Raw genomic sequence first — 26,369 nt, 5'->3', positions numbered from 1 at the left:
CTAAACATCAATTGAATAACAGTTGAGACAATAGTTAATGTAGTTTCAATGTCTATATATTTATACAATTTGTATAAAATTATTAAAATATTTAAACAACGTGATTCATCATCAAATAAAAATAATTAATATTCTAATGTTAAAAATTATTTAACTGAATTTTCTACATAGACAACGTTGTTAATATTTCATAATAGTGATGGTTACTTATTATCGTAAGGTTATTGGTATATATATATATACTTGCATGAATAATGCGTGTCTTTTAAATAGCACCTGGTTATCGTCAATATTACTTCATCGATACTAATAAATTTATGTATATTATTATATTTTTCTAACGTTAGTTCAAGTTTGACAGTCGAACTGTGAGTTACGTTAATTTTTTCGAGGTACAGTTTAAAACTTTATTTATTTTTATTGATACGCGGAAAAAAATATAGGAGACTTTCCTTAGATATATGTTAATAGTGTTATCTTCATAGTTTGAGGATGCCAATAAATATAAGATAAATTAATAAATTTGACTACACACTGTAAAAAAAATCGGGGTAAATCCAGGTAATGTAGGTGTTAAAGTTTTCAGTGTTAAAATAACACCGCCGCTGGTGTAAATATTCTTTACCGGTGTTAAAAAAATTTCCCTGTGTTAAAATATTTCTCGGTGTTAAAAATATTTAACTTTGTGAATACTTTTACTTACCCGATCCCTACAGTTGAACAGTATTTTTCATTAATTCATTCAATTATTGGTGATTGAAATCGCGGGCGTAAAGTTGTGCAATTTTTAAATAAATTACGTATAACATAAATAATTATTCAAATAAATACGTAGCAAAATTGAAATTTCCTCCGGATAATATTCATTAAATTTTTATATTTTTTTATATGGTAATACATTTTTTGGTATCACGAATGTTTGCCCGCAGACATTAAATCCGCGATTTCATAATAATTTATTTACTTTATTTACTCATTTAATTTATTCACTACCATTGCAAGCGTGAGTGTGTTAATATACTATTGTAATTACACACCCACAAAACCTTTGAAAAAATGGCTCATTACCGATTTACAACGTCGCCGATTTAAGGTCTGCGGATGAAACGTTAGGCAACCTATTTTTTTTTCGAATTTCTATACATGGATTTTTTTTTACACCATTTTAACACCACACTGAAAAAAATAATCAGTAGCAGCTACCGATTGGCGATCTCAATCGTTAACGGCTACCGAAATAATCGGTAGCTGTTACCGAAATAATCGGTAGCTGTTACCGAATAATCGGTAGCCGTTACCAAAATAATCGGTAGCGACTACCGATCGCCAATCGGTAGCTGCTACTGATTATTTTTTCCAGTGTAGTATTTTATTACTGCGAAATTTCACATCCTACACCTATGTTATTTCATTTTAACACCACACCGTGTTAAATCGAGTCGATTTTTAACACTGCTCTTTTTACAGTGTATTCAAATGAATTAGTAATATAAGTAATATATAAAGTAATTATTATATAGTCATTTTTCAGACAGAATAATATCAATTACTATTTTGTGGTTTTTACTATATATTTCGTAATAAATAGTAAAAATAATGAATTTGTTGATGTGCACTAGTACTCCTTACTAAAATAAAATTACATTAAATATTATAATATTTTCGAGACTCGTTTTTTTCGCGTTCAATTTGATGCTATACCTTTAATCTATAATAATGATTATTATAATAATCATGTCAATTTGTAATTTATCGTAAACAAGAATGATAAACATGAATTTGTTTTAAGATGAAAAAAAATTTCTTATCAATGACGATTTCATTTTTAATTCATACATAAATTTGTTTCTACTATAAAGTTTATAAAATAAATTTAATTGAAGCGCAATGATAAACTTTGTACAGAGATAAACTTCTGAAATTCACTGATAATAAAATCATTAAGTAATCAAAAACATTCAATGGTTTAATAATTAATTTTTGTTAACGTCATTAATTATTGCTGCTTTTAACAAATTATTTATTTTAATAAACTGAGCAATGTCCGACTCGAAAAAAATTTTTAATGAAAAGAAAAATTATTTAAGATTTAAAAAAATTATAACCGTAGCTAATTAAAAATAATTAAACTAATTTATAACGGTCATCAATTGATTTTTTTTTTGTTTAATTTGTCAGTTTCAGGATATTCGATTGATAAAATTTATATTTTTGTTGAGATGAAAAATATTATAATCACTCAAACGTCTTCGCTTGAATAAAAAAAATAAAAAATTAAATAAAGCAGGTAAAATACCTTTTGTATGTAATTATGTAAAAAATAAACGGACATTGATACCAATGAAATTAGTATATGTAGATACTTATAAGTACATATACGTTACGCACACGCTGGAAAACTGAAGAAGATAATCATTAAATTTCATCCGGTTCTCATCGAATTCTTAGTCAGTTTCTCAGTGACCGTCTGCACGACCGTACCCTACAGTGAATATTTTATAATTTCAAAATTAAATAAAACCTAATTTTGATACTTATTAATTCGAATTAATTAATTGATATATTTCTATTTATTTAAAGGCAAAGATAGAACGTAAGTATTAGTTATTTAAAGTAGTTGTCGGGTGATAAGCATAATATTAGAAAATTTTGAAATTTTGTATGCTCATTGAAGGTATTAACATACAATTATCATCAAAATTTGAAGTCGATTGACCATCTCTAATTCGAGGTATTGGTAATCAAAGTTCGGATCATTGACATTGCGAGCAATGACGAGTATGTTTTTTAAGTTGTGTTAATGATTCTAATAATAAAACTAACCGTATATAAACATATATAAAAATTGACCACATATATGGAGGATATACGAATCACATATTTTCATATATGATCATACCCGAACTGAAAAAGTATATATCCGTATATATTCGGGCAAATCTGAATATATGCCGCATATATGAGACATATATTCAGTTTTGCCCGTATATATCCCGGATATATACTTTTTTAGTTCGGCTATAAGTTCATATGAATCATGTATAATCTATATATGCTTCACATACGATCAATGTTTTATGTACTCGATATATGAAGCATATATAAGTCATACATGGATCATATATGATATAAATGGCCAATTCAGATTCTCCGTAATCAACAATACCCATATATGACAATATATGAAGCACATGATTCATATATGAACCTTATAGAAATCATATATGAACCTTATATAAATCATATATGATCCATGTATGCTTCATATACGACCAATGTTTTATATGCTCGGTAACTGATATATATAAGAAGCATATATAAATCATATATGACATTTATGGAGTATATATTGCATATATAGAGCATATATGGCCAATTTTCACATATGCTTCATATATGGGCATACATGATTCATTTTTCTAGGGAATAGTGATAATTTGTGGTAATTAATTAAAATTAATTGTCTTATCTATCTAATAGATTATTTTTATTTATATATTTATACGTATTATGATTAAAATTATTCAAACTGATAATATAATAAATTAATGAGTATTTATATTAAGTAAAACTGTGAAAGTCAACACTTAACAAACTGGATTAATAATATACATATACAGACATACATGCATACATAACCTTGACCTACTGGTACATTAAAGTATGTTTTACGATCAGTAGTAAATCCTCCTTTCTCAATTAACGCTCTTTCAAGGTCATCGTCTGATAACAATAATAATAGCCATCATAATAATGATAATAATAATAATTCATAATTTATTATCTTAAATAAAAAAAATTTTTTTATTCATTGATCAATTCTTTATAAATCAACAGTTGCATATTCATTATAATTACATATAAATACTCTTATTGAGTGATTTATTTAAATGACTTTTGATATTTAACATATTTATCATTTTGCGGAAATACGCAGTTTTGATAAATAGATTTAAAGTATCGAATATGAATGATTATATATGGGTTGTTTTTTTTTTTTAGATATAAAATTTCTTACGAAATATGAATTCATGGAAAGTAATTATTTTTATCGGTGTAAATATTATTTGCTGTGCGGCTTATTATCAACAACAAGCAAATAATAATTTCAATGGAAATGGAAATTTAAATTATAAAAATTTGCGTCTAATTTATTCATGGAAATCGTTAGACTTTTTATTTCCAAATGATTTGACAAGAGAACAGGCAATTTTAAATAGAAATTTTATTCCTGGTGCTCCTTTTCCGATAGATGTTGATGCTTCTGATGGTATGTTAAATTATTTTTTTATTTATTCATTTAAGAGAGAGTGGAACAACGTTTTATTTTTAATTCGTTTTATACTCAAATCAAATTTTTGCCAATTCAAAAAAAAAAATGTTGGTAAATCCAAAAGTGCACCTCAATCGCTCATTTAATTTTTAATCATTACTTTTATTTTATAATTTTAATTAATTTTTTTTTATTATGAATTTTTATTCAACTTATAAATTATCAATTTAATTTTTTTATTTTTTATTTTCAGTTTAATATTTTTCAATTAACATTTTTTTTAAATATCCCGCCTTTTTGTCTTAGATGTCGCTCTTTTTTTTAAACCTATACTGCTACGCTAGTGCTGCTGCCAGTAGTTGATGGAGAGAAAAAATAAAAAAAATAATAACAACAGTAAAAATAAAAATGGCAGCTAAATTTTTCGGGAATAATCAGTTTTACGTTTTTAATTAATTACAATTAAACTAAAAAGATTTAGATAATGATTTTTCATAAGAGTTCTTGTGATAAAAAATACAAAGATAATAAAAAAAAATTATGTCGATTAATGGTGTCTACGAAGAGTTATCGTGTTTGCGAAGTTTCATACGTAACAATAGACAGCACTGGTTTCTTGAGTTAAAATATTTTATTTTAAACTAATAAAATAACGAATCGACTTAATATTAGGTTCAAATTGTTTTTTCATAAATTCTCTTTATGCTAGTATACAATTTGGCCTATTTTGGTGTAATTAAAAGTGTGTAGAAATAATTTTGTGAGTAAAATAGTCGGAAAAAAACCATTCATAAATTCGCTTTCGCGCTTGCGGTGTGCAATAAATTAGCTTCAGTTTTTGTGCAAAATTTCGAAACAGTTGTACTATTTGGGATGTCTCACACCCCATATTTTCTTAGAGACTGCAGGTGAACATTTACAAAATAAGAATTTTCGTTACAGTTGGTCCAATGGGACCACGAGTATTTGTAACAATACCCCGTTTTCAAGAAGGTGTACCAATAACTCTTGGATATGTTTCAAATCTAACATCTAATGGTAATCCTCTTATTGCTCCTTACCCCAATTGGGAACTAAATCAACCAGGATACTGTAGTCATATCACCAGCGTATACCGCATTAAAGTATGCATAAAATAACCAATTAAAATTCAAATTATAAAGCAATTCAACAAAATTCATCCAAAAATTATTTCCCAGATCGATGAATGCGGTAGATTATGGGTGTTGGATACTGGAAGACTACTTGAAGAACGAAAATGTCCTGCCCAATTGTTTATATTTGATTTAACAACCGACCGATTAATATCACGTTACCAATTTCCTGATAACGTTATGAAAAGTGAATCATTGTTAATAACTCCAGTTGTTGATATACGAGGCCAATGTTCCAACACATTTGTTTATATCGCTGATGTTTCTGAATTTCAGTTAATTGTTTACGATCACAAAAATAAACAATCATGGAACATACAAAATAACTTGTTTTATCCGTATCCAGAATACGGAAGGTTCACTATTGCTGGGGAAAGTTTTGATCTCATGGATGGTATTTTTGGAATGACTTTAGGGCCACTTACAACCGCCGGCGACAGAACTTTATATTTCCATTCATTGGCGAGTGTTGTTGAGAGTTATGTGCCTACGTCCATTATTAGGTACGTTTGAAAATTATCATTATTAAAAATGGACTATTTTCTTTCAATATATTAGACTTAGCTATGTAAACAATTTTAACTACGGCACTGTTACTGTACACAAAGTAGGGTTCAAATGAGTGGAAATGGACACACAGTAATACTTCTATTTTAACATTGCACGCATTCTTAGTAGCATTCTTAAGGAAGTCTTACGTAAATTACGTAAATCTGTATCATCAGACTTCAGCAACAAGTCTGAGGCAAGATACTTCCGTAAGATACGTTCAGTGAATCCTTAGTAATACTTACTTAAGACAAGATACTTGCTTAAAACGCTATAGCTCAGACTTGCTGCAGAATTGCTTAAGATACTTGGACATGGCCACCCTTACTTCGTTACTTCGTAAGCCGTCTATTCAGCATTAGTCCAGTAAATTTAGTGGTGCTCACTAAATATTCGATACAATTTTATCGAGTAATAATTTTATTAATTTGTACCACTTTAAATTCAAATTAGGACCAATATAGGGTCAGCTATAGGTGCTGTGCGTTGAGCTCGAAGTGATTCGGAGAAAAAGAAACTCGATATCTCAAGCAAATCTAACCTAACATTGATATATAGTGGACATATTGGTTAAGAATTAGTGCAGACTGTTTCTACAGATTTCCGTAAGTCTTTAAGAAGAATCTTAAGTCAGATTTGATGAAATCTTTGGCAAGTATACTTATGATACACATCATCTTCAAGTCTTGTTTAAATCTACTGTAAGAAACTTGCTGAAGGGCATTCGTCAAGTAACTTCTCTAAGACAATGCTACTAGGGATCCGAACCCACGACGCTTTTTGATTCGCACTCTCTTTACTTGACATACACTGAGAAGCTTCAAGACTCCGAAACACTGAAGTGTTAAAATTAGTCATTATTTAGATTTATTTTTTGTTTTTAGAAATTCGACCTTGTTTTTAAATCATCCCGATAATCAAGCAGATTCGTTTAAACCATTTCCCAAACGACGTTCAACACAATCTGGCCCTGAAGCAATGAACAATGACGGAATTTTATTCTACGGTTCAATGTCTGACACAGCAATTCGGTGTTGGAATAGTAAAAGTTACCCTGAGTTTGGCGGATCTAATCTCGATATTGCTGTAACTAACAGTAAAACATTACAATTTATATCGGGTTTAAAGGTACGTTTACGTTCGAATATTCGTAATAAAATTTATTTACTTGTTAATTATTAAAATTTATTTTTAGATTGTAAAAGCGAATAACAGCAAAGATCAAATTTGGGTTATAACAGGACGTTTTCAAAAACTAATGACCGGGACTCTAAACTCAGCGGAAACAAATTTCCGTATCCAGGCTGCTTATGTTGAAGATTTGATCAGCGGAACAAAGTGTATGCCACTAACTCAAGATGATGTTTATCCTAGGCAACAACATAGAAATCCATCAGGATTGCAAGCCAATAATAACCAACATTATCAATATTACCACTAATGATGACAATTTTTTTTTTTTTGTTCGTCACATAGTTTTTAATATTTACTGAATGGGGAGTCTATCGTAGGGGGAATTCAACAGTATAAAGTCTTTCCAGAGAGTTCATAATCATTGGGGATCGTCGGAAATTTTAGGCTTGTGAAATTAATGTGTAGAAGGGGAGAGGGGGGGCAGAGTGGGCCTCTGGGGGCAAAGTTGGCCCTGTAAAATTTTCTATACGTCAATAAATTCGGACGGATAATTAGCTTATCGAAATTTCTTACACACGTGTGGCTTCGCACAACTTTGTTGTAAACACCGGCACATGAATCATGGGCCCAATTTTTACATTGACCACTTGAATCCATGGATCCAAAGATCCTGAGTATAATTTGCCACAAAAAATACAATCCGTATTATCCACCAATCGTTTTGATTTGCTTTTTTTTCCCTTTTCTTTGATTGTTGTCTTCTCCGTCGCTTTAATCGTCGTTTTAATATCAAATCCAAAATTTTTTGGAGGGCCCACTTTGCCCCTAATTTTCGATTTTTCAATTTTAATGGACGCAGCATAATGAAGTGAAAATAAGTATCAAAGGTCTGAAAAGAAGTAAACGCGTTAAAAAAATTAATGATATTATAATTATTTTCCTTAAGGGGCCCACTCTGACCCCCTCTCCCCTGAAGACGTGAAATCGATGGCTCACTCTCTGGAGGACTTTAGAAAAATATTTAACTAGTCTTCCTAATGAGTAAGTCGTCGTCGGAAATTTTCGGCTTTTAATATTAACGTGTACCAATAACGTGATATTAGACTAATTTTGAAAAGGTGGGGGTAAAAACCAATGACTACTTACTCTCTGAGAAGACTTTAATGTTATTTAGCATAGAGGAAGATGATCTTAAGCTGTAAGTCCTGGTTATGACTACCGGCCTAAATACTTGAATATTTTTAGGTTAATTTTTTTTTAATAGCTAACTTGCGTAGAGGGCCACACATACGTTTTATCGATAATATATAAAAATAGTTAAACATAAAATCTGTACGATAAGAGTATATTATACAGAATGCTAGGTTAAATAAATGTACACTGTCAGACAAAGAGACTCTTGTCTTTGCTAATCGTAAGATTTCTCGTGGGTAACGAGCATCGCCGGAGTAGTGAATCGCCATGTAAAGTGCGTAAAAGTCCACTACATATATATATACATACGTGTATATTTCATTTGTTTTGTATTTTGTTATGCAATGCAGAGAAAAAGATTCGTGATAGATCGATAGATCGTATAAACTGAGAATAAAAGAGCTCTCATCTTGATGGTTAGATCTACAATATTTATAACTCTCTCTTTTTGCTTTCAACACCCACATAGTTATAAATATATTTTATTTAAATATAAAGATAAATTTGAAATAAAAAAAAAAGGTGTTATGGAAAAATTTAATTTTAAATCAAATGTGTTTACCAATCAATGGATAACGGAAAAATTTTGATAGACTGCAATAAACTAATATATAGCAGGTTGATTAACAGGATATATTGATGCTTAGCTTAACATGAGCGTGTGTAACCTTACAATTTATACATTCACTTCTGTATATTAAGATTAACGGTCTAGAGTTCATTAAGACCGGCACGATCAACAAAGATCAGACGGCTCAATAAACGTCATATCAAAATAAATTAAACTCAATAAAAAATATCCTGTCACATTTTTTTTTCTTATGCACACATATGTAGAATGAGTATGATAAAATGAGGCAATACCATAATGCTATTGAAGTATCCACGGTAAAAAAAAAACTGTGGTGTAAGTTCACACTATTCTGGTGTTAAGGTTATCCGTGTTGAAATAAGTGCACGGAAAAGAGTATTGTTTCTCGAACTATCTGAAGTATAGCTACTTGTATATTGTTAACATAACAATCCGTATACTTATGATAACGACACTATTGCTACTGTAACTACCTATCGGATAGTTGTGAGACCTACGAGACATTCCATAGTCGCCACCTCACCCGACAGTGTCTACTAGAATCTAACATTTATTCTCGCGTCTAGATTTGATTCAAAATTCGTTCGCGGAGTGCGTGGGCGCCAGACGTCTACGGATGGTCTAAATTTCTATAAAGCCATAATTTTTGGAAAAATCAGATCTTCGTAAATCTAAACTGTAAATAGAGCGGTGTTAAAAATGGACTCAATTTAACACTGCGTGTCGTTACGATGAAATAACACCTGTTTATACGGTGTTAAATCGGTGTAAAAAAAAAGTTCCACGTATAGAAATTAGAAAAAAAATGTATTACATTTAAAACCCGCACGAAAATATATTTCCGAGATATATACGGGCAAAATTGAATATATGTCTCATATATTCAAATTTGCCTGAATATACAGATATATACATTTTCCGGACAGGAAAATATAAACATTAAATGAACATTATTTGGAGGGAATTTCGATTTTGTGATGTACTTATTTAAATGATTATTTATGTTATACATAAATTATTTAAATATTGCACAACTTTACACCCGCCATTTCAATCACTAATAATTTAATTAATTAATAAAAATAATGTGTTAATTGTAGTGATCGAGTAAGTAAAAATTTTCACTAAGTAAAATTTTTTCAACACCGGCAAAGAATATTTACACCAGCGGCGATGTCATTTTAACACCACTTTCGGTGAGATGGACGGTGGAGTCGAATTTGAGATTTGCAATTTGCGATTTCCGACGTCGGAAAGCGAGGTATAATCGTGGAAATGGATAGGAAAATCCATGATTATCCTCATCCATCTCCACCCATCTTCATCCATCCCGATTTATCCCAATTTATCTTCATACACAGTGAAAAATATCGTGTAAAATCAACACAGTTTGTGTGTTAAAAACGGTTGACATGAAATTTGTGTTGAAATTTCGACACAAACGTTGTGTAACCCCTTTTTAACACAAAGATTATGTTGAAATATCGCCACAAGAGGGTGCAAAGAAGTCCACAGTAACACACAAAATGTGTTAATAAAGAGTGTATAACAAATTTTTTATGTTACAAAATAAAGTGACACAAACTTTGTGTTAGTTTAACACACTACAATTTTTAACACAAACCGTTTTCCTCACAAATACACAATATTTTTTACTGTGTACATTCTCAGTAAATGGTTCAAGTTTCGTAGTTGAAAGTAGTAAATTTCTTATTCATTGTTTCAAATATTAATTTTTTTTATATTTTACATCTATACTGACTGGAGTTACTCCATTTTTTTACAGCGTACTGTAGATCAACATAGATCTAAATTTTTTTTTACCGGATCAAAATTGTAACTATAAATACCTTCAAGTATTAGCAATATGTAAAAATAGGTAAGTACATAATGAATCACATTGTAAAGAAGAAAGTATTATTATAAAGATTGCATGAGTGTTCAAAATATATGAATAGTATTTGAAGGTGTAGTAGTAACACTGGTTAGTAATAGCAGCAGCAGCAGTAGTAGTAGTAGTAGTTGTTGTTGTTGTTATTGTCGATATTGTTGTTGTTACACTCAACAGTATATGCCATGTGTGCGTATATACACCAGTCGTGGCAACTATCGCCAGTGGCAATAAGGAGCAGAGACCCAACGGAGATTATATTTATCGATGGGGCATTATCTTCCACACGGAGGAATAGCTACGTAAGACTTAACTCTCTTGGCGTGACTCGATAAGCTTGCAATGCGTGTCGAAGATTGCTATCCAGATCTCGCCGACTTGCGCAGGTTGATCTGATCTACTACCACTTATACTACTACACACTACTTCTATGCTACGTACTATCTTGTATGACTTCCAACAATTTATTTTTATTGAATCATTAGATATATCTATCATAATCAACAATTGATAATCCATTATTATATTTTTTTTTTTTCTATACTCTCTAAACATGAATTATTGAAAATAAGTTAATATTCACTAATTCCAAGTGCAAACCGAACCACTAATTTCAAAAAGTGGTTCGGTTGGTACTCAGAATTAGTGAATATTCACTTATTTTCACTAGTTCATTTTTAGAGAGTATTCACTGTACTTATTTTTTGTGTCTAGTGTCTTGTAATTTAGGTTTATTTGGTTGGCTGTTTGTTGGTTTAATTATTTATTGTATGGTGAAACTGAATTAGGAAGCAAGTTTATCAGTGTCATGGTAAAGTCGACGTTGAAGATTTCAGAATGAGTTACAAGTCGTCTGGGCTGATGACACAATGTAGGCGTTATCTTAAGATTTAGTAATGAAGTAAAATATTCACTACCTATATATACATATATATATATGTTGTAGTGAGTAATGATGTGGCAAATAATCCGAAAATATTATTTTTTTATTTATTTATCAAGAAACGGTACTGTAAAAAATTTTGGTGTAAAAATGGCCCCGAGAACTTTACACAGTCGTGCAGTGGAAAATAATGGTGTAACTTATCCATCCGTGTAACATTAACACGGTGTAATCTACTTTTTTACACCATTCCGTGATACTTGTTATAATTTTGATTAATGAGCAACGAATGATCATTGAAAATTTTTAACTACACTGTAAAAAATTTTTTGGACCCAGTGTAGTGTAAATCCCTTGGTGTAAAAATTTTGGTGTGAAAATTACACCAAATTCGGTGTAAGAATTTAGGCAGTGTGAGTTCAAAATTTTTACACCGCCAAACGTTTAAACGTATAATTTATGATAATTTTGTGATAAGAAAATTAATCATAAAAATATTTAAATGTTTAAAATACTATTTAATCCCTAAATAAAATTAATGTAGTTATTGATTAAGTAGTTAAAAGTATTCAATGATTGTTTGTTGCTCATTAATCAAAATTGCAATGAGTATCACGGAATGGTGTAAAAAAAAGATTACACCGTGTTAAAATTACACGGGTGGAAAATTTACACCGAGAGAATTTTACACCGTTATTTCACACTACACGGCCGTGTAAAGTTCTCCGGGCCCATTTTTACACCGAAATTTTTTATAGTGAATATTATTTTTCTTAACGCAAAATTATCATTAATTTCACATTTAGACGCTGGACGATGTAAAAATTTTTAATTCACACCTTATTTAACACAATATTTAGTGTAACTTTCACACCAAAATTTTTACACCGAGTCATTTACACTACACCGAGTCCAAAAATTTTTTACAGTGTAGTGTCTCGCGCCAAATAAATGTATCTTGAAAAATAAATTGCAAAACTAACGACATGAGCCTTTTTACAAAATAGAATTAATTGTTTAAAAACTTTTTTGTGAACAAACAATAACAGAACACAAAATTATAATTAGAACTATAATTTAGATTTCCTTCGAAAAAATAACAAAAGTTAAATAAAGTGATCTATCGTAAAAAAAAAAGAATTAATGCGTTTATGTATTACTCTATAAGATAAGATTTTCGAGCTATTAATAGAACTCAAATTTCTAGTAAGACATAAAAAAAATAGTTATTTATATGCAGTAATGTGTAACCAAGGATTAGAAAATTACAATAGTTTACGCAGTGAGACTTAATAGCTTGTGTCAAATTGCTCTTGCGCTCTGGTATCGGTTATTATTATTGTTATAGAGAAATATCGGATAACTTTAGTCTAGACCAGTCATGGGGTATATCACCCACTATCACAAAAGTTGATCAGTAATTGAATAAATTACCAAGAGTTCGCGGATATAATAGTTAACATCAATGGCAAAAGACATATATATGTATACATATATGCAGAAAGCGGTTATTCACTGAGGTGCTGGCAATATTATTCTCCCGCAATTGCAATTACTGATTGCATTATTAAAAAAATTAAATTCAAGTAAAAAAATATTTATGGATATATACTACATATACATATGTATACACTATGGGAAAACAAACTTAATATTGCAACTTTAAGAAATTCTTGATAAAATCAAATTACTGACCTTTATTTAATATACTTGACTAATATATAATAATACCAGATAGAAAAAAATTAAATATTAAAAAACTAAATGGACTACCGGAAATAAATAATTTTTTAAAAACTTTCCCATACAAATGATTGCTATTACAATGCAACTACACTTGTCTGGTATTGAATGATTGAAATTTATTTATTATTATTATTTAATTTTTTTTTCTTTAATTCATTAAATTGCATGTGATAAGATCTTTTACACTTGTTATGTATTACATCAACATTATTTATTGGTTTTCAATTGAATAATTGTTTACATTCATTATTTTAAATAGAAATTCAGATATATAAGCATACGTCAGATTCAAATCTAAAAAAAAAATTTATACACGCAAAAAAATGAATTATAAAAATTAGTAATTGATAACTAAAAATTTAGAATGTGTTCACCATTTAATATCATTTTAAACAGTAACTTCCCCCATGAAAAAAATTTATAAAAAAAATTTATGTTAAAATATAAAAAAAATATATTTTTCATATAAAAAAAAATACATAATAAATATATAAATGTATATAAAACGTGTATAAAAAATATATTCTAAATAGCTAACTTTTGGCCGATTTTCGTATATATTTTATATGTTTTAAATGTATTTCAAATATATTAAAAATATATCTTAGAACAAATAAAAAATACATGTATAAAAACATTAAAAAAATATATTTCAAATATATAAAAAATATATATTTCTATTTTAACTACTAACCTATACACTGTAAAAAGAGCGGTGTTAAAAATGGACTCGTTTTAACTCCGCCCGGTGCAAAAATGAAATTACATCGGTGTTAAAAATACCGGTGTTAAAGCGGGGTAACAGGTGTAAAAGCGGAGTAAAACTGGTGTAAAAGCGGGGTAAATTGCGTCCGCTTGGAGTATTAACTTTAAAGATTATAAAACAGAAAAAATGTCAGTTCTTTATGAAAATTAATAAAGAATATCATTTATTAACAAGTATAGTGATCGAGTAAGTAAAAATATTCACAAAATAAAATATCTTAACACCGTTCTAGAATATTTACACCGGTGGCGGCGTTATTTTCACACCGCTTTCGAGGGTAAATTTAACACCGATAATTTTAACACCTACACCACTTGGACTTACCCCGGTGATTTTTTACAGTGTAGGAAAAAAATATTCAAGTGATGAAAGATGTATACATAAGCGCATCAGTTTCTTTAGTTTGAAACAATAAAATTTTACTTGTGTTTGTAGGCTTCCAATCTATGTGAAAGAATTCACCTAAAGTATTACTGGTGCGCGGCTATATCTATATGGCAAGATAACGTATTTTATCATTCAAACAATAAAATTTAAAGACCAAGAGTGACTACTCTTTTTTCATATCAATATATTTTAGAGAATAATTCTTATACTTTTTCGCTTCCAATATTATATTATTTATGAATTACCTTCTTTGATGCGGGTTAATTGTTCAAACAAAAAAAATCAATTGAAAATCCGAATAAAATTTATCATTTATTTTTTTGCGTGTACGAAAAGTCAAAATTCGTTTTTTAACTCCATATAAATCGTAACTAATTACGCCCCCCCCCCTTCCCGGAGGATATTACGTAATTTATGGATGGCCCCTAATTTACTTGAAATAACAAAAAAAAATATCGATAATTCATATTAAAATAATGAAACCAAAGTACAGCACCATATGTTTCAATAATCATCATAAATAAAAAAATATGTGAATAATCAATACCCGAACCTTTAACACCCAATTGATTTTCGCTCAAGGCAATGCCCAATTTATTTTTCATATAAATATAATATAATATCAATATAACAAGCTTTTTAAATTTATTGCACCCACAATAATTGTCATCGATCCATTCCTTAATATAACCTGGTGAAATATATTAATATATAAATCATAAAAAAAAACCAGTATGATAATTAAAATAAAACCATTAAATATATATGGGAACAATTATTTGAAGAATGAGGAACAATTATGTAATGTTAAATTTATTATAAATTTTTTATAAAAGAATATATATAAGGTGAAAGTTATTATCGAAGGTCAAGCTTTCATTCATATATATATACATATATAATAAATTGTTAAAATTCTATTGAGGTGCAAAGTTACTAAAAAATTAAATTTAACGACCCTGATCTCATTAAAATTACATTCCGATAAATTTTAATGTATTTAAAAATTTATTATATATTTATGTATACATATATATGTCTACAGATCATTTACTTCCTAGAATTATTTTCATACTTTCGCGTAAAAGTGATTGTTTCAATTTAAGTGCCGACCAATATCAGAATACGCCTGTTCTGTCAACCATGACGTAAGTTCGATAATTAAATTTATACATATATATATATGTATATATATATATATATATAAATATAAATTGCCCTAAATAAATGGTTATTCAATCTAGGTAACTTTATATTTACTTAAGTAATAAATTAAAAAACGAAAAGATTTGAAAAAAAATCTATACATTAATATTCATATTATTTATATGTATATAGAAATTTTTAGTCGTTATTTAATAATATATCACATAAAATCTCTCACGCTTTGAAAGATAATTTACCTGTCTCTAACTATATATGATTGATAATCAATAACCAATAACTACAGCAATCAAACAGTCTCATAAAAAAAAAAATGATAATTTAAAAGCCAAGAGTATATATGAGGTAAGGAGCAATAATAATGAATGATAAAAATAAAAAAATATATATAATAATAAATAATAAAAAATAACAATGCAAGACAAGAAGCAGAAAGTGTTGAAGGTAAATTCGTGGTGTATCAGTGGCGCGTGCACAACATATAACCCCTGAGGTGGGCCCTCGAGGTGTATTGAGGCCGGTGCGTGTCGTAAGATGAAGAATAATGGCCGACTATCTGACCAACAGTGCTTTAATATGACGAGAAAATATTGGGTTCCAAGCACACGCTACGATACCGTACCTTGTTCTGTACCAACAACAACTACAGACCAACTTGTTTTATTTTTTATTTTTAAACTTCCTTATATTAATCCTGTATGTATGTATATATATATTTCCTTGTTGTATATAAATATATATTACTCTTATCTGGTGTTAAAGTACATTAATGTTACGGGAGTTATATAAGTACCATCGAAATTTTTTAGATTTATTTATTGACTTTTATTTTGAGTTACTTTTGAAATTATTGAAAGCCGCTCGAAAAAATTTTTTTTGAGATGTCACAATTATTTTTAAAAGCAATTTCTCTGGGTAAAAATTATTTGGATCTATTGAGATCTACGCAGATATAAAATTGGGGATAGATCTTACAAGATCTGTGATTATTCTGTCAGATCGTCAATGATTTTAGATCCAGTGATCTATAAAAATCTTGACTCATCTTTCAAGATTTGACGGCAACATCAATAGAGATCTATTTAGATCAAGATCTACACAGATTTAAAATTTGGATCTCGAAAATTCTCTGATGATTTTGGCAGATCGATGATTTTAGATCTATGGTAATTTCAAAAAATCTACTAATTTTACCAGATCTTCAAAGATTTCAGAATGATATCAATGGAGATCTATTCAAATTTATGCAGATCTACTTAGATCATAAGAACACGCATCAAGTTTTCTTGATAAGGCTATGGAAGTCGCCGAAGATGTCTGGTGATTTCGTGCAATTTTTGAAAATCGTAGATCTGCTATAGGTAACGTAAATCTAATTTTTTGAAAAATCAGATCTCAGTAGACCTGTAGGTCTAAATTATTCTTTCCCGGAATCTAAAATTCTAGAGTCATCTATTCTACCATAATTATATGTAACTAACAAATAAATTACATATATGTGGGGAAGGAGGAGGCAAAGTAGGCCCCTTAAAATTTTCAAAACTTAAAAATATGGGGGCAAATTCGGCTCCTCAAAATTTTCTATACGCCAATAAATTCGGACGGATAAGCTTATCGAAATTTCTTATATAATGAGGGCTAAAATAGAGCACCAAAACTGTTCATAAAATATAATTTATTAAGAAAGTTAAAGATAATTAAATTACGTTTTAAAGTTATATCGCAGCAAACTATTAAAACGACTTTTATATTATTAAAATACAATTTTTTTATAGTTATTTGCAAATATCACACGTGTAAAGAATAAAAATATCAAATGCGAAATTTCTTGGCGGGCCCACTTTGCCCCTAATTTTCGATTTTTCAATTTTAATGGACGCAGCATAATGAAGTGAAAATAAGTATCAAGAGTCTAAAAAGAAGTAAACGAGTAAAAATGAATGATCTTATAATTATTTTCCTTAAGGGACCCACTCTGCCCCCCTCTCCTCTACGTGTATAGCCAAATCGAAAAAAAACTTAACTGATATTCTACTAATACATATAGTGAAAATCGAAAAATTTCATGTTTTCACATGTCGATTATAGTTCAGAACATTAATCATCGGAATGCGATTAATATCCTTGACAAATCACTAACGTGAATAATGAATAATATCGATTTACTATTTTTATTTGATACCAATCCGCTTAAATACACTTATATGCATGTATATTAATAAAAGTGTCGATCCAACAAATATTAATCTGATCCGGTTAATTATTATTCTAACTACATATTATCGGTACCATTTGTCGGCGCGTCTCGTTCCCTAGTCCGATGTATAAATATAAATATATATTATATATATACATATATTACGCAATTTGTAATGTACCGCGTGAACTCCATGAATCGGTTTTACGTTTTATATCTACACATACATACATACATATACAACGTTACACACTTTATACATTATTATCTAAAGAAAAAATTCAAGTATTTGTTATATATATAATATGATAGTATTAGTAGCTATTGCAGTGGACACGCGCGTTAGGTCTTTCGCTTTATATGAATTTATGGCTGACGGAATCTGATCGCACGTCAACACTTTGTGGTAAAATATAGCAAGTAAATTGTTTATATATATATATAAATATTGGTAGTCATAAAAAATATAGATTTTTAATTGTTATTTATTATTTTAACTGGAAATAATTCATGTAAGAATCAAGTGCACTATTAAATTTAAACAAAATAGATACAAAAAAAACAAAAAAATAGCAACGTCATCAAATTAAGAAAGTCAAGACCTTGTCGCGGAATGTAACAAGGGTCCGACACAGGCGCAATGATCATCTACAAAATATCGTTGAATCACGACCAATTGATCCATCGTTTCACTTGATAGTTGTGTTCCAGTTCTCAGATGATCAATATATATATAAGCGATTGAAGATTAAAAAATAACCAACGGACCCAGGAACATTTGTCTTGTTGCTTTTTACGTTACTACATTATTTTACGTTGGTTTTTTTATGATTGTTTGTTTTGCAATGGTATCGATATACTATAATACGGAAGGAAAGGATCAGGGGCAGGTTTGTTGGATCGTGCACGTTATAAAACGACAAGGGTACGACATGACATTGACAACGATCTACGATACCGATTCTGATTAAATCTTTATGGTAGAATACACTATAAATTGTTAGATTTTCTGTATTATGTTGAATCCATTTCCGATATTCTACTTCACATTTTTGTAAAGGTAACTGTCGTTTTTTTTATCCCTTTGCACTGTTCATAAAAAAAAAAATTTCAAAAAGTTTTGACTACGTTGAACTTTAAAAGGTAACATGCAATGGAAAATATGCTATGAACAATTTTTGAACTTCTCAAAATGTTCAAAACGTCCACTATATTTTTACACGCCTTTTTGGCTTTAGAGAGTTTCCTAAAATCAAAAAGGATTATAATTTCGTTTTTATCACCAATCGTTTCGAGGACTTATTTTAGAGCTAAAAATTGCTCTTTGAAAATGAATCAGTGAAAAATCCTGCAAATCAATGAATATTCACTGATTCATTTTAAGAGAGTGAACACGAAAATTTAAAAGCTAAAAGGGCATGTAATTTAAGTTGAACACCCTTTTGGTTTTAAGGAGCTTCTTAAAGCCAAATAGGTATATGAAACTATAAGTTTGGAATCAGATATAACGATATGCCAAAAACCATGTTTTACACACGGAGAAAAATGTTGGCTCGAAACCTACCAATTTTTATTATGCTGTCGACTAAACTTGAAACAAGAAGGGAAGCATCCAAAAAATTATTATCATACGAAAAATTATTATGCTGTATCCCAACATTTACTACGCGTGAGAAACTAATCGATAAGCTTTAATAACAATTAGTTTCATACATTATAATAACTGTGATGCGGTATAGTAATTTTTTATGAAAGCATAATAAATTTTTAAATGCTTCGATTCCTGTTTCAAATTTTGTCGACAGCATAACAAAAATTGGTAGTTTTTGAGCCAACATTTTTCTCCGTGCAGCGGATTTTAAAAAATTGAAAACTGGCCTTTTTTTGATTGTTGTGTTGCAAAAAATTGAAAGTTACCATGAAATATTTTTGCACTTCTAAAAATATAAGAAAATGAACCATGGTCGAAGAAAATTTTGTTAACATAAAAATGTTTCAAAAACCATGCTTTAAAATGATCAAATTGCAAAAAACATTGAAAAATGTTTTCGTCTCGATTTTTGAACTTCCCATTATTGAAAATCGATTTTTCATCATAATTCGATGTTCTCAGATCCAATTATATGAAGCTAATGATATCTGAGTGCGCATATGTATGAGCTCTAGGGCACACAGCTGTGAGCCGCAAACAAGATTTTGGGGCTGCCCCAAAGCGTTAATCATTTTCCAATTTTTTTTTTTTTCATATTACGTCCACGCCAGGACTCGGTATAAGGCATAAAAAATAATTGACAAGAGCCTCTAATTTAATTTGCACAAAACTGACGATTGGTCATTGTGCGGGTGCATGTATTGTTCAACATAAAACAACTCTGGCAACCATTGCTTCTACTGTATAAATAAACCCACGTATTATATCCAATCTCACTGTACTAGCCTACTAGAGTACACAGTATTACTCTCTTACTCTATACTTTTCTCTTATTACCCGCAAAATGATAATAAAAGTAACAATTTGATCTAGATTAGGAAGTAAGCACAATGGGCAGCTCGAGGCCCCAGGCGTGTTTTTGACCAGCATCTAGAACAATTTATATATCAGCTGAACTGGTGTACATATAACATAATATTATATATATATTTAATATTATAGTGTGGCAAGTACGCACCTAATATAAAACTTTACAACTTTCATCCACGGTTCGACGCAAAAGTTGAAGGTGTTTTTATTTTTAATACTCAAGTGTATGCACCGTTTGTTTCTCCTTGACCCTTCACACTTTTCAATCTAATAATCTAATTTCTCTAGGATTTATCTATAGATTATTATCAATCATTTTTAACTCATTTTCTTGTGCAGCAGAGTTTCTTTCACCAGAGTTCTAAATGATTTAAAGATTTAATCATATATTTGTATGCTAATCTTGATGAAAGCCAACATATATATAATAGACTTGAGTGTTTATTTAATTTTATTCAAATATTTTTATTAAATAATTTATAACTCAATATTAATAGGAAATATATATTTGTGATTTAATTACTTACCCTCGAGCAGTTACCATATATTATATTTATATATCATAATTTTTAAATATATAATAGTAATTTTTATATAGGGTCGAGAGGGGCAAAACGGTGTACTCCCAAAATTTTATAAATTTTAATTCTTTTTTTTTTAAATGGATTTTAAACATTTCAAAATCATTTTTGTAAATATTATTGAGCATTAATTTGAATTTTTTTTGTTAAAATTTTTCGAAAATCGAGTCAGTCGAAAAATATTATATAATGACTTTTGTTTTACGGTAAGAATAATTAAGAGAGTGTACCAGGTGATTTTCAAATGAACCGTTTTCACAGGTAAAGACCCAAATTATTAAACAAAATATGTCATTCGATGCGCAAACTCATTATTTATCGAATGAAATGTTTCTCGTTCGGAAATTGCAGTTTATATCTGAGAGCGGCTCATTTGAAATTTCCATTTGCTAATGTAAGTGCAACAAGGACAGTTCCGTTCGTTCACATGTGTGTGAGAAAGAGAATAGGTGGCATATCCTCTTAAAAAAATTTTTTTTTCTTTCTTTGTATCTAATAGTTATGTAAATCGTTATCTTTCTTTACGTAAATTACTTATAAAAAAATTTAATTCAATCAAATTCATTTAATATCCAGAAATTTTTTTCACGTTTTTTAGGGGGTACCCCATTTTGCCTGCAGAAATGATTTTTTTTTTTTTAACGGCAACTGAAAATTTTTTCTGTTTCCTATGATTATCATTAAAAATCAAAAAGATTTAGCGTATTTGGGTCCTCGAAAACAGTATTTCCTTAAGTCTTCATTTTGCCCCTTCTCCCCTATAAATACTTCGTGAAAAAATTATCGAAATTTATGGTTTAAATTTTCCCTCCACTGGAATTTCTGGTAGCAAATAAAATTATGAGCCATTTGGTCACTTATGAGATTTTTAGGATTTAGATCCTAATTTTCTAAAATTATAAACCGAAATTTGACAGATAGATTTAAAAAAATAATATGTAATGTGAATTACTAATTGAACTTGATTAAAAAAAAAATTATTATTAAAATTAAAAAAAAAATATTAATAACAGTACTCATATATGCAATTTCCTTGATGTCTACGAAGTTAATTTCAAAAACAGATAGAATAACATGATGATTATAATAATTTTCAATAATGATAATGTTCTAGTGCAATTGATCGGAGACCGGATCATCAAGAAATAAAAAAAAAGTTTATAAATTAAATAAATAACTGAAGAATAAAAAGAATCCATGAACATGCATATTGCGGATGAGATGAACGTTAGGTCGCACTAAATGTAAGATAGTAAAGTCTACGCGGGCGCACGCGTTACTTGGACTAGTATGCATAAATCTCAGTTGCTATCTACAGCAATCAGTTCGGGCTCTCATATACGCGCCTTTTGTCTCGTGGACCAGCGTCTTATCCCTGTTTTTATCCGCGGCTGGTTCTCGCCCGCGTAAAACGACCGACCCGTGACCATATACTTAATGCATGTTCCTATACATTTATATAGATATATATTGGTATGTTGTAATCTATATAAATGTATACAATCAGGATTTCGGCCGTGAGAATAAAATCATTATTTTTTCTCACCTCTAAACTACGTCACGCACCTACTGGCTTCATAATATTCTTTTATCGGTTGCATTATATTATTCTTTGACGTATATTATTTTATAATCTATATATATAATGTTGCAACAAAAAAATTATTTTCTTATTAAAAAAATCATTTATTTAAAAAAAATATATATATTTATATATTGAGGGAATGCGTATAATTCGAATTTATGAATAATTTATGTCAAATTGAACAATTAAAATTTTTAAATAATTCGATATATTCGTAAATTTTTTAATTATTTGACACGAATTTTGAATTGAATAGTAAATTTCGATTTTATTCAAACACTATTAGCACATCCTATATGTACATATATGTATATATATATATATATATATATATATATGTATATATAACAAATTAGTGTACTTCTATTCGGTAAAAATTTGAATCAAACACGAAATTTTTTCGAAATATCATAAAATTTATTTACTGTAGTAGTATTGAAGTCATGTGGGCCAAGTGTACGCAAACCCATGCGTTTCAGTCTGTAATAAATGATTTTGCGCATAGTTACCTACAGCGCACACTTGTCCCACATGACTCTATTTTTTTTAATTTATTTTAATCATTAATTCAAAAGCGACAATTCATAAAATCTCATAATCTAAATTGACAACATAACCTTTAATTGTGGATTAAATTAGTAGCTAATGAAAGGATGTATATTTAATAAGGTAATTTAATAATTGCACTATATCATAAATAAGAATAATGTTAAATAAACAATCGGATCTGTATCGTTCTGGTGATATGAACATCGTGACAAAGAAAGTATTAAGTACAAAATTGATCCACATTTCGTTAAGATAATATTCTTCCTTTCTCTTATTCGTTATTGTTTAACTCATTACCGACATCTAATTGTAATTACTATTGTCATTGGGCAATCATAATTACGCCAATCTATTATAAGTATAAAACTTTTACAGCGTGTGTGGTCTGTGACATTTATTATTGACATAATAAAGACATTATTCTTAATTGACAAACACAAAAAAAAATGTTATTTCATGCTGCGCAAAATTATTGCATAATTTTTTGCTCTAATCGTTAAAAGTTATAATTAAATAATGAAGTATATTATGTTTTTGTGTGGTTCCTTTGTTCAAAGTAATAGTTAACCTCATAAATGATAGGTGGAGCTAGTTTACAATCACCAATTGAGTCATAAAAAATTTTTGCTGATCATAGGGCACTAAAAATTTAAACCAGGTGCAAAACTAGTCTGTCATGTCTTCTTAAAAAATAAAAATAGTAATTATATCAGTACTTTTATTTATGTTTTACAATGTATATAAGCAATGAATATAAAAATGTAAAATAAAAAAAAATTTTATTATCAAGAATATAAATTGATGATAATCGTGGGCGACAACATATTTAACGGAAATATAAAATAAAGTTTTTATATTTTGTTTGATGGTTAAAACTTAAAATGTGATATATGTTATGTAATAGACAGCATATAACATACATTGAATGCAAGCGTTAGTTGGTGGTGTATTATAAGATGTCTACTTGATTTTCTCACTCGTTTCATCTTTAACTTAACGTGTACTCTGCTCGTTTGAAATCAACACGTAAACAGGTTCAAAGATTCTACGATAGATCCATACAAGTATATATATATAAATATATAGATATTATATATGCATATTGTACTTGTTCTCTCTTCGATTATGCGACATTTCATGCAGATATCCGATGCCCACGCGATATTTTCTGACGTGAAAACTCGTCTCCTTGCATGCAACCAATCTTAGATCATCACGCGATTATTTCTTCTCTTGTACAATACCTCATTTTTTAATAATAATTTTACTTTTTATTTAATTTTATACACTAATAAAAATCAGTCACTAAAAACAATTTACATAAATTTAAAAAAAATTATAATTATTCGAAGTACGTTAAGTTTTTATTCAGCGCAATCAGTTAAACCGGTAATCAGATTTTTTTCGAGTCTCGAAAAATTGAGAGAAAAATAGGAGGGCCGGGGCAAAATGGGCTCCTTTACAAAATTTTTATTGTCTCAGTTCATTTCTGATACTTCTAATTTTTTTTAGTCATTACTATTTTTTTTGTTCAATGAATCTGTAATTTAAAATAAAGTGATAGGAATTCTTAGTTTTTTACAGGGTTAATTTTTTGTTAAACGTTAATAAAATAACTTTATTAAACGTCTATGTGAAAAAGATATGTTTCAATAAAACGGTATTACAGTAGCTAAGACACCCAGCAGGATCGACATATAATAGCATGTTTTGCCGTAAGCCAGTGTGTAACATAATTAAGCTTCAGCTTGCTTGCACGCAATCCTCACCAGTCCTTGTAATATTACAATTAACATTAAATGTTTAATATTAATAACAATAATAAAAATATTAGGTTATTTTTATTTTTAAATTAGCAACAACTTTTTATGATTAATTTAATTATATACAATTTTGTACAAAATTAATACCAGTTCAATATTAGCTAACATTTTGTTAATAGGCTACATTAGTCTGCTAATTCGATTGTAATTATTAATTTTACGGAGTTCTGTATTTTCAAAAAATGAGATCTACATTACGTTTTTCAGATCTATGGAGATCTACGTAGATCTCAGAATTGCTAGGTTTTTTTAAAAGGTCGAGGAAAAGTTGTGGAAATTCACGGAAATTTTCCGAGTTCTCCCGATGACCTCTGTCGTCCTAATAAGAAACTTTGATGTTTATAACGTCGATCTGTGTAGATCTTCGTAGATCTAAATAGATCTCTACTGATGCTGATGTAAAATCTTGAAAAATATAGTGAGATCAGAAGAGATCTTTTGAGGTCACTCTAGATCTAAAATGATCGATTTGAGATCTACGAAAATTTGCGGAAATTCACGGAAATCGTCGATCTCCGGCGACCTTTGTAGCCTTAAGGAGAAAAACTAATATTTATAAGTATCCATAGATCTAAATAGATCTCCATTTATATTATAGTGAAATGTTTGAAGATCTGGTAAGATTAGTCGAGATTTTTTGAGATCACCATAGATCCAAAATCATCGACGATCTACCAGAATTATTGAAGATCTGAGATCTATCCTAAATTTGAGATATGCGTAGATCTCCACAGATCTAAATAGATCTCTATTAATATTATTTTGAAATCTCCGAAGATATGCTAAGATCAGTAAATCTTTTTAGAGATCACCATAGATCTAAAATCATTGACGATCTCCCGAAATCATCAGAGATCTTCTGAAATCGATTACAAATTTCAGATCTGCACAGATCTAAATTATTTTTTCTGGCTGCAAAATTGTAATAAATCAGATCTCCATAAGAAATACTACAGTGTAAGGAATAAAATTTGTTACCAACAGAAATGACTATTTTTTAGTAAATAAAATAAAAATCGTTACATATTGCCATCATTAATCTTCAAAGAATACCGACCACCATATATCTGTATACACATAAGATACACAACACACATTTCCACTAACTGTTTATCCCATATCTAACCTTTCGCATCACGAATTTCTCGCGCTCGTCAGACATTTAACCGTCGACTCGGTTAATAATTGGTTATACCTTTACCGCCTCCATCCACACTTTTCGTGTTTCTTTTATAATATATAATATATCTTATGTTCAAATTTTTTTTATTACTCTATTTTTATAAAAGTACAAGAGTTAAGGACTTGCAATATAACCTAACGCGTAACGTGTCTATTTAACAAGAATTCGCGCATCTGTCCACTTAATAAGTCAATGAT

At 29.2% G+C, this 26,369-nt stretch overlaps 1 protein-coding gene across 3 annotated transcripts; it reads left to right on the top strand.

Moving 5' to 3' along the window:
• Positions 1–247: 247 nt before the first annotated feature.
• Positions 248–9,691, top strand: LOC130672720 (protein yellow-like). Of its 3 annotated transcripts, none has more exons than XM_057477422.1 (6): positions 248–392; positions 4,003–4,270; positions 5,216–5,397; positions 5,473–5,930; positions 6,861–7,104; positions 7,172–9,691. In XM_057477422.1, the coding sequence occupies exons 2-6, from the start codon at positions 4,024–4,026 to the stop codon at positions 7,415–7,417; spliced, it is 1,377 nt and encodes a 458-aa protein (XP_057333405.1). In that variant the 5' UTR covers positions 248–392; positions 4,003–4,023; the 3' UTR covers positions 7,418–9,691. The 3 variants fall into 3 exon arrangements, with proteins under 3 accessions (XP_057333405.1, XP_057333407.1, XP_057333406.1); XM_057477424.1 differs by lacking the exon at positions 248–392 and adding an exon at positions 436–561; XM_057477423.1 differs by lacking the exon at positions 248–392 and adding an exon at positions 2,445–2,593.
• Positions 9,692–26,369: the final 16,678 nt, after the last annotated feature.

The sequence above is a fragment of the Microplitis mediator genome, chromosome 8 (assembly GCF_029852145.1).
Source record: "Microplitis mediator isolate UGA2020A chromosome 8, iyMicMedi2.1, whole genome shotgun sequence".
Lineage (NCBI taxonomy): Eukaryota > Metazoa > Arthropoda > Insecta > Hymenoptera > Braconidae > Microplitis > Microplitis mediator.
This window is presented reverse-complemented; position numbering and strand designations above follow the sequence as displayed.